This window comes from Salvia hispanica, chromosome 5, assembly GCF_029641045.1.
Source record: "Salvia hispanica isolate PSC_SH4W2 chromosome 5, Shi_PSC_v1, whole genome shotgun sequence".
NCBI lineage: Eukaryota > Viridiplantae > Streptophyta > Magnoliopsida > Lamiales > Lamiaceae > Salvia > Salvia hispanica.
The window spans coordinates 244195-255481 of NC_142696.1; the positions used below are offsets into that span (position 1 = coordinate 244195).

Here is an 11287-nt window from a genome sequence, read left to right on the forward strand (position 1 = left end):
TTTTCCCAAAAATATCTCAATCTAAAAGAATGAAAAGAAATTATTTTTGCAATAGAAGCTCTAATGCAAGGAAACTAAACAAATGAGCAGAAATCTCGTATTGTTGTAGCCAGCCATCCTTGCCTTGGGAAAGGGCCTCGAGCCCGGCTCGTCCCTCATGTCTACCGTCAGTGTCCTGATCTCTTTGTGCATCACAAAATGTAAATATGTTTGTTTATGTGGTAAATATGTTGATAACAACATATTTACCACATAAACAGACACGTGTGCAAAATCATATGCATATAAGATACTATCTTAGACATGTCTACATCGTTTTTCACATCTACAAACTCGTACGAGCAAGCATGTCATACATCAAGAACTCTAATTTCTTGAATTTGGATGGTAAGGGGAAATGACAACATACTATATTTCATTCCATGATCCTTGGCAACTTCCTCTCTCTAGCAGCAACTTACATACAACAACTCAAGCTCTAGCAGCAGCTAATGCATTCTACAATAATCTAACTGCACGCCATCATCAACTGGAGAAGAAGCTAGCTCGACAGAATCAACCCCTTCTCAACATGACAAGAGTGAATAGAGATCCAATGCAGCATTGCCTCGAAGGGAAACTCTCCGTCACCCTCTCACTTGTATTCTTCACATCCAACATCTGAACATCACATTCCTACTTTCTTCCCTCTTGCGCTCCTGCAGTCGTGTTCTTCAGTATCTGCAAATTGTATCCGATTTAGGAGTAAGAACGCATGACTGGGTGATGTATTCCCAAGATGCTTTCTAAAGCACAAAGAGCCGTAGTTCACAATGAATGACTTCTGCATTCACAACATCTTCCAAACAATTTTAAACATTATGGAAAAAAGAATTTTGATTTCTAATAGAGACAATGAACGACATGACAAACGAGACACTATAGGCATAGGATCTAAGTTTTTTCAACTTCAGAAGACTTAAACATTTAGTCCACGGATAGAAGGCAATAGAATTGAGTTGCGTACAATGTCTATACTACATATTCCCATTCGATTAAGCTATCTAACCTTTCATGTATCTTGAACAATGAATCACACAAGGTTATACTTTATCCCCATGGTTAGGCAAAAACATGAAGAGCAAGACATTGTGATAACACATACACAAGCTCAAATTGTTCTACGAGTTTCTTGTAAACAAGGTATTCTTGAACAAAGTAGGAGTAATAGTACTAGCAAGCAGCAAAAATCAAACTTGTACCTGTCTAAGCATTTGGTTCTCATTTTGCAAAGTGGAGAGCCTCTCTTCAAGCTCAGCATTCTTAGTTTCTAACTCCTTAACTCGAGCCTCCAAATCGATCAAATACGCCTTCTTCCTCTCCCTCGCTTGCTGAGCTGAGACTCTATTCCTCAACAGCCTTGCACCAAAAAAAGAAAAATTGAAAACAATTACCAAAATGCACTTGACATATAACCAACAGCACCAAGACAAAAACCTCTCCCTAAACAGCCCAAATGCATGACTGGTCTGTTTTCAATACCCATCACAATAAGGCTAAGCTCATCCTAATTTTGAGGGGACCCAAAGAATATGTTCGGACAAGAGGTGACATGGCTTGATATGATTGGATAAGGATACGCCTTAATTACTTAACATACCGTTTTAACCTCTTGTTTTCTTTGTCAGCAGGGCTCCTCCCTCTCCTCTTCGAGCCGGCAGCTGACGGCTGCGCGGGCCCCGCTAACAAACCTCCATCCCGGCCTGAGGTTGTCGTGCCGGCTGCCTCCGCACCCATCTCCGGCACTCTTCTGATCTCATCATCACTCTCCATTCCTTCACCAAGATTCAATTTTGAAATGAGGAGTACAAAGTATATTCTTTGATCCGTTATAATTCACCGAAATGCACCCGAATCCGAATAACACAATCTCACATACTTCCTAAAATTGATCAACATCGCTCACTCATTCTAAGCTAGGATCTTTGATCTTACTACAAGTCTACAACCTAAAAAAAAAAAAAGAGTTTTGATTTACAACAAGCAAAGACTGAAACTTTTTATAAATGAAATTCAGAGATAGTAGAAACTAAAGTACACAGCCATCTCACTAATGCAGCACGTAGCAAAAAACTTAAAAAGAATCCATTTTGGTAAGGAAAAATGAGTTTTGAGAAGCAAATCCAAATAATACCTTCTTTAACTTCAGCGTTAAGGGCAGAGCTAGAAGATCTCTCACTGCTAGAAGGCAGAGAGCTGGCGGCGATAGAACTCGTGGCTTGTTCTTGCATTTCTCCAACTAATAAAAAACACAGCCAAGAAGAATTGCGGCAGGAGAGAGAAAATTACTAAAAAAATATATATAGAGAATGTAGGATGAGTGGTAATTCAGGCTTCAGAGAGAAAAAGAGCGGGACGTAAATGTTGGAGAGAGAAGAAAAGAGTGAAGCTCTGAGCTACAGTAACCGTTAGATAGAGCTTAATCCGACGAAGCAGAGGCAACCATCGTGGCGGTGTTTGAGCCATAACGTGTTCGATTAATCAAAGGTCGATGAGGCGGTAACGTGATCATATTCCATCCGTTCGATTATAAATTTCATCGGACGGCTGTGATTGGTTGGACTAGGTGCATTGAATTGGGTGTACTCTATTTTTGGGCAGGAGATATGTAATTTCTGCTTTCACCCCTCGGAATTTGAAAATCACTATTTCACCCCTCAAGTTTTCAACAATAAGGTGATTATTTACTAGTAGTACTAGGGCTGACAATTTTTAGCACGACACGGACGAGCACGAAATTAATGGACATGTGTCAAAGCTTAATGGGTTCGTGTTCTTATCGTGTCGACACGAAAATTTCGTGTCGTGTTCGTGTTAACATTAAGTAATACTCCCTCCGTCCGCCATTAAATGTCCATTTTTCCTTTTCTGTCTGTTGCCAATAAATGTCTCATTTCACTTTTACTATATTTGGTAGGTTGACCGTACATTCCATTAACTCATTCCACTCACATTTTATTATAAAACCAATATAAAAAAGTAGGTCTCATATTCCACTAACTTTTTTACCCACTTTACTATTTAAAGTCAAATAATTTCTTAAAACCCGTGCCGGTCAAATATGGGACATTTATTCACGGACAGAGGGAGTAATATTAATATATTATAATATTATTATTTTATTATTTATTTTAAAATTTAAATTAGGTTTAGTCAAATGGAGCACTCAGTATTAGCGTGAAAATAGATTTTTCATTTTTCATTCTAAATTGATTATTATAGTGTCGTTATTGTGTCATGTCATATATGCGTTGTTATCGTGTCGTGTTGATCTGAAGTGGTTCGTGTCGTTAATAGGTTTATGTCGTGTTCGTGTCTGATGGTACCGGGTCGTGTTCATATTCGTGTTTGGAGTTTTCTTTATGGATCGTGTTCGTGTTTGTTGTTATCGTGTCGTGTCATTATCGTGTCGACACGATAACGACACAATACGCACAATTTGCCACCCTAACTAATAGTACTTGAGAATCTGAGATCATATTAATGCATGGTTGATGGGATGAGATCACAGTAATGACGGAAGAGAAATTAATCACTAAATAGGGAATGTCAATTTAATCCAATTCAATCAATTTCGGATCATGTACACTCATTTCAAATTATTAGTACAATTTTTAGTATTTACTTTAACACCATGTAGTTTCATAACGAATGCTTACATTTTTTGCAAATATGAAATAAAGTCGATATTTTTAGATATTTGACTGCAACTCGAGGAACTAAAATTCGAGAATAGACACCAAAAATCAAAAGTAAACATATACTAAAATTGAATAATTGGCCACCAAGAATTTTGCACCCAAAAAAAAATCCCTAAAAATATTACTACAACTCTTGTAGTATTAACGATTTCAAGATTATATACGTGTGCATAGGCCTGTCAAATTGGGTACCCGCGGATACCCGATCCGAAAGTTTCGGGTACCCGATCCCGAAATTCCCAAAATTCAATACCCGATACCCGACCCGAATTTGATTTCGGGTACCCAAATACCCGACTCGGGTATCCAGTCCCAATTGTGATTTTGATTTTTTTTTTTTTGAAAATTAACTACAAACTTTTAGAATTTATAATATTATTTAATTCAAATTTAATATAAAGTTGAAGTACTAATATCCAAGTAAAAATACCTACAAACTTTTAGAAATACAAAATTCTTATAGTAGCTCGAATTAAAGAGAAAATAACTACAAACTTTTAGGAATACAAAATTCTTGTAGTAGTTCGAATTTAAAAGAAAATAACTACAAACTTTGAAAAATACAAAATTCATAAGTTATACATATTAAATTTTTTTATCCATCCACAATAAGTCAATAACCATCAAAATTCATAAGTTCAAACATTTATCCTTTATAAATATCACAATTCAATAATTCATAAGAATCAAGATCTAACAATAATATCATCAAAAAAATCAAAATTATAAATATCACAAGTCAATGAAATTAAAATTTAATTAAAAAATTAAATTACATATCTTATATGCTAACTATTAAGTATTAATTAAATTATAGTTAAGAAGTTAAATTACATTTAGTTATAATAAAAATATAATTTATTAATTTTAAAAAATAAATCGGATAATTCAGGTATACCGGATCGGATATCGGATAACCCGATACCCGAGAATCCAAAATTCTCACTACCCGATTCCGATCCGATACCCGAAAAATCGGGTTTCGGGTATCCAATTATCCAATTTTTTCGGGTTTGGATATCGGGTATCCAATACCCGATATCCATTTTGACAGGCCTACGTGTGCATATTAAAGTCTGAATTATATATGAATTTATATAAATATAAATCTTTAAATTTGGAACCATGATTTTTCATATCGGAGCTTACATTTGATCCCACACGGATAGCGGCCCAATATAATTAGATGGGGGTAGTCTTTTTCATAATTTCCATTTTGAGTGTTTTACGGTGTTTTTTTTTTCATTTAAACGAAAATTAGAATTTTATAATTCTAACTTTATGTTATGTTTTTGTGTTCGTGTTGTGTTTGATACATATAAATGGTTTAATTAACTAATACATTACCAAAAAGATTGCAAAATTTTAAGATTCCATACAATTGTATCATTCTTGGATATCACTTCATTTTTATATTAGACCAAGTTAATCAGGAGATGGATGCAAAATTGGCTCTAAAAAGAGTATAGAATAGTAACTGGGTGTTTAACACAAGTTATAGAGTGAATTGTGGTGTAGAGTATATATTTTCCTCCACTCATGCACTTTTTAGGTGATTTAATGAGTTTGTCAAAGTTTTGAAGTGAAAACATATTAAAACGAGCTTAAATTGAATTCAAGGAGTCAAGACTGTAAGTTTTCCCGGGCCACGCGATCGGAATGCCCGATCGAGCATTTTGCTTAAAAAACCATGGAGTCTAGAGAGTTCGCTCGGATGGGGTGTTTTCCATTCGAAGAAACACCCGATCGGGTATTTTGTTGAAGAATTGTGAGTAGTGAAAATGCCTGTGTCAGATGTTTCTTAACTTACATATCGATTACCCGACTGGGCAATTACCATCTGAAAAGTTAGGGTTTTGAATTTTGTAAAGAAATAAAGCTGAAACAGGAACGGAATTTAACATAGTAGTAATTTTTTTTATTCCACAAAAAGCGAAACAAGAGTTATTTATATAATACTTACATCTTTCAACAATGACTTCACTTTTTTAATAATGTATAAATACTTAATAAATAGAATTTTGTTCTAAATTTATTTTTGTAATGGTATATATGTACTTATTAAATGGAATTTGGTTCTACATTTATCATAAATCCATGTATTCTCCAATAAATTAAAACATAAACACTTAGATTTAACCCTGAATAGTAGAGAAAAGTTATATGGAATATAGAATGATGTGTATATAGTTTCTAAAATTAATATTAATAGAATTTGAGGCATTTTAATTGTTATGTTGAATAATATTACAAATAATATAAAGTATAAATTTCAGTACTCATTTTGAAATGAATCAAACTTTTGTAGCTAACTTAAAATATCTATTATGGTAACTATTAATAAAATTAACTCATGTATAATATTGTTTTACAGTTTATAATTTTTCATAATCCTACAAAATAACATGATAAATCTTTGTGAACAATAAAATGAGGAAAATATAGAAAAACAACATGCGCCAATAAAGTTATACTCCCTCCGTCCACGAAAATTCGTCTCGGTATGACCGGGCACGGGTTTTAAGAAATGTAATGGAAATTGAGTTGAAAAAGTTAGTAGATTGTAGGTCCTACTTTTATATATTAGTTTTATAATAAAATGTGAGTAGGAATGAGTCAGTGGAATGTGAGGTCCACTACCAAAAATGGTAAAAGTGAAATGGGACAAAATTTTGGGGACAGACGGAAATGGAAAAATGTGACAAATTTTCGTGGACGGAGGGAGTATAGGATATTTGGGCCAATATAGTAAAAGTCAAAGTTTCCACAATATGGGCCAATAAGGTTAAGCTCAACTTTGTTCCCGGGCTTGCTTTAAAGCGAGATGGGGAACATAATACCCCACTACACATAGCGGCCTCTGAAGGCCAACTAAACATATGCAAAATGCTGGTGAGAGCGCGGCCAGAAGTGTGTTTTGAAGCAAATTATTTCGGCATGAACCCAGTTTATGTCGCAGCGATGATAGGGGAGCTCACTGTCCTCAGCTATCTTCTACAAGAGACAAATGTTTCCGGCAGCTAGGCGTAAGCTCGCCTCCGGAGATCCTATTCTGCATTTGTGCATCAATCATAACCAATTAGAATCGTTTAAGATTCTAACATTGTTCATGCCGTTGTTCTGGTTGCACAAACTTGGATAGCATTGTACCAATTTCTTGGTTATATGCATTGTCATATTCTGAGTTGCCTAATTTGTTGATCCGTAGCTTTTGCACTTTCTTTTGTACCACCGGGTAGTGAATGAAGCTGGATCGCGCCGTTGATGGAGATGGGAACACTGACAGAAAGTGCAAAAGCTACATGTTTTGATTTTGATTTTATATTTCTCTGTTTTGGTTTTATAAAACCATAAACACATGTTTTTTATTGCTAGAAATTTTTTTTTAAGGAAATTTAACAAAACCCCACCCATGGAAAAAATTTGATTTTTAAGAAATTTTGTGGCAATGTAAAATAAAAAAAATAAAAATAGCAGCGAGTGCAAGATGAATAGGAAATGTAAATTTATGGATCACCAAAAGTGATGATGCATAGCTAATAAGAAATGCCGGTATTATAAACCACATGCCGGTATAGAAATCAAATTTTTTCCATGGTTAGGGTTTTGTTAAATTTCCTTTAAAAAAAAGAGTGAACTTCAAAAATAGTCCTTGAACTATGGGTTTATCTCGAAAATGGTCCCTGGACTTTAAAAATATCACCAGTAGTCCCTGGACTAAGGGTTAATATCAAAAACGGTATTTTGAGACGAAAATGCCCTTTTGAGGGGTTTTGAAGGGTTTGGGCAATTTGGTCTTTTTACGCTTTTAACATTTTAAATCTGATATTATTTTAGTTATGTACTAAATCTGATATTATTTCAAAATTATCATTCTTCTTCCCTTTTGTCATCCTTCACTTTGTTTCTTTATTTCAATATTAGATTTAATTTTACAAAATTAAATTTTAAATTTCAATTTTTAAATATCAATAAATTTTTTTAATTAAAACTATTAATTCATGGAAACTATAAATATTGATTAAAACTATTAATTTTTGTTATTTAATATAATATTAAGCTGAATTGAAGAAGTACAGAAAAATAATATTAATCGTGATGGAAAAATAAGAGCTATTCTATTTAGCCTTCGTTCGGTTGTTATAATTGCTTGTGATTGAATATTATGAAGTCGACTAAAAATTTTGTATAGGAGTATTTTTGTTGAAATTTTCTAGTCATTTTGATTGATTGTTTTCAAATTAATAAACGAAAATTATAGTAGTCTTACATTAGACGCATATTTATTTCAGAATAAATCGTGTTATATTGTCTATTTATGATTAAAGCTATTAAATATTGATTAAAACTAAGACGTTGTTATATCTTATTGATTAAATATTAGACACTATCAAATATTGATTATGACTAATAATTTTTATAATTAAAAAAATTTATTGATAGTTAAAATCTGAAATTTAAAATTTAATTTTGTAAAATTAAATCTAATATTGAAATAAAGAAACAAAGTGAAGGATGACAAAAGGGAAGAAGAATGATAATTTTGAAATAATATCAGATTTAGTACATAACTAAAATAATATCAGATTTAAAATGTTAAAAGTGTAAAAAGACCAGATTGCCCAAACCCCCAAAACCCCTCAAAAGGGCATTTTCGTCTCAAAATATCGTTTTTGATATTAACCCTTAGTCCAGGGACTACTGGTGATATTTTTAAAGTCCAGGGACCATTTTCGAGATAAACCCATAGTCCAGGGACTATTTTTGAAGTTCACTCTAAAAAAATTTCTAGCAATAAAAAACATGTGTTTATGGTTTTATAAAACCAAAACACAGAAATATAAAATCAAAATAAAAACATGTACCTTTTGCACTTTCTGTCAGTGTTCCCATCGCCATGAACGGCGCGATCCAGCTTCATTCACTATCCGGTGGCACAAAAGAAAGTGCAAAAGCTACGGATCAACAAATTAGGCAACTCAGAATATGACAATGCATATAACCAAGAAATTGGTACAATGCTATCCAAGTTTGTGCAACCAGAACAACGGCATGAACAATGTTAGAATCTTAAACGATTCTAATTGGTTATGATTGATGCACAAATGCAGAATAGGATCTACCGGAAACATTTGTGTCTCTTTGTAGAAGATAGCTGAGGACAGTGAGCTCCCCTATCATCGCTGCGACATGAACTAGGTTCATGCCGGAATAATTTGCTTCAAAACACACTTCTAGGCGCGCTCTCACCAGCATTTTGTATATGTTTAGTTGCCGCTATGTGTAGAGTGTAGTGGGGTATTATGTTCCCCATCTCGCTTTGAAGCAAGCCTGGGAACAAAGCGGAGCATAACCTCCATCAATTTTGAGAAGAGGTCAAACAACTCCTCCGAGTTGCCATTTGTTGCCGCGGCAATTAATTTATCCTTGATCTCTTTTCGGTTCATTCTGTACAAAGTCTAAACAAATCAAGAATCAGAATGGGATATTCTGCAAAATTCAATCCAACATCAAACAAAAACAAATCTAGCTAGCTAGTGATCCTAAAATAAGGATCGTTGTTGGAAATCGAAAAAAAGACACAAATAGAATGCTATGCTTGCCTTAATGCCTTGTCCAGGGAGGAAGAGGATGACGCCTTCTTGTACCCTCGTCTAAAAAAATTGGGAGTAGAGTGAGAATTGGGGTGGCCAATACTTTAATTTATAGTACTAATGATTTGTTGTAATAATTTCATATTCATAATTTTATTTTTGTAATCACTAATTTGTTATATTTAATTATACACATTAATCAAATTTGTTATCTTACACATTTATCAGATTATCCAAATTTGTTATATTTGATTATACGTGTTAATCTATGTATTCAAATTTGTTTATCAAATAATAAGAATTGATATTCCTTAGTAATAGAAACTCAACTAATTTGCATTTTTTGTTTTAATTCTTCTATATCCACTCATAATTAACCAAGTGATTGCTTTGTTATCCTCTTGCTTCGCCAAATTTCAGAAATTACACTCATTGATGATTAAATAAGATAATAATTCCAAATATTCCAGCTAATTAATTAGTTCGTGCATGGACAACGACTGAAATTAAAAAATCATACTACATAGTATTCATTTTAAATATTTTTATTTCACCACACTTCCTTCTTTTATGTCAATAATCAATTTTTTTTAGAATTCATTATTCCTCCACTCCTAAGCCAAATTTCATTCACAAATATTTTTGTAATACAGTTTTAGTAAATGAAATTTAAAATATTATTTTACGCTTGAAAATATGTTTGAAATGAACCAAATTCTCACATTAAATTTGTAATTTAAAAGTGATATTATGTATAGTGTAGTGATCAAATTTACATAATTTAATACGCACGAAGATTTTGAGAGATTAGCAATCGGGTGTCGTCGATATGAATCTTATTTCAGTTATAAGAATAAAAAAATTATGATTATTCAAATTTTTAGTAGTAGTAATATTTTATCATACGCGTAAGATGTGCGTTTATTCACTAATTTCCAATTTGGTTTTTAATTAATTTGCTTTTTTGTCCACTCTTCATTAAGTTAAGTGTTTGGTTGATTAAGCCAAGCTAATTACATGTCTCACACTTTCTTGATTCCCATTATTTTGCAGTATATGACCTCGATTATTCTCTATTTAAGATGAGACATTTCTTAGTCGCCACGAAGTTTTAGGAGTTATTGATTAATGTGGTTAATTGGAGAGAAAATGAGTGGTTGTAAGTATTAAATTGGAGAGAAAAAGAGAGTTCGAATATTTAATTGAATGGAGAAAAAGTGGTTAGATTTATTAATTGGAGAGAGAAAGTTATAAACTAAAAAGGAAAACGTGTCATCTTAAGTTTGACGGAAATAGTACTACTATAGTATATCGACTGGTTTGAATACGAAACACCTACGGCTACTCCCTTTTAGTGCAGTTTTTTTTAAGCTAACAGTCTATAATACTCCCTCCGTCCCCCATTAGGAGTCACACTTTGACCGGGCACGGATTTTAAGAAATACTCCCTCCGTCCCAACATAAGCGACTTACTTCTTTTGGGCACAGGAATTTAGGTAGTGTTGTTTAGTGGTGTAAAAGAGGTTGCTAATAAAGTAGATTAAGTGATGTGAAGTATTTTTATTTTTGAATTTAAAATGGATAGAATAATTGATTGTTTTAACATTATTTATTTAGCTCTACTTATTTTAAGTTGTGCATATTTCTTATTAGTTGTACTGATGTTAAAATAATCGAACTAAATGTAAATTAAAAATTGAAATTGTTTGTACATTAAAATAATCAAACCAAATGTAAATTAAAAATTAAAATTGTTTATACATTAAATTAAAAATTGAAATTGTTTATACATTAAAATATTCAAACCAAATGTAAATTAAAAACTGAAATGGTTGATTCACATCAAACGTTGGCCATACAAAAACATGGCTTTGCAAATTCACTAAAAATCTGCCATTAAAATAATCAGAGAAAAAGGTAAATGGAAATTTGAAATTTTTGATTCACAATAGG

At 32.7% G+C, this 11287-nt stretch overlaps 1 protein-coding gene across 1 annotated transcript; it reads right to left on the minus strand.

Moving 5' to 3' along the window:
* Nucleotides 1–279: 279 nt before the first annotated feature.
* On the minus strand, nucleotides 280–2387 carry LOC125188934 (transcription factor HY5). Its single transcript, XM_048086034.2, has 4 exons — nucleotides 2174–2387; nucleotides 1640–1814; nucleotides 1242–1398; nucleotides 280–720 (listed from the first exon to the last, which is right to left on the minus strand). The coding sequence occupies exons 1-4, from the start codon at nucleotides 2268–2270 to the stop codon at nucleotides 676–678; spliced, it is 474 nt and encodes a 157-aa protein (XP_047941991.1). The 5' UTR covers nucleotides 2271–2387; the 3' UTR covers nucleotides 280–675.
* Nucleotides 2388–11287: the final 8900 nt, after the last annotated feature.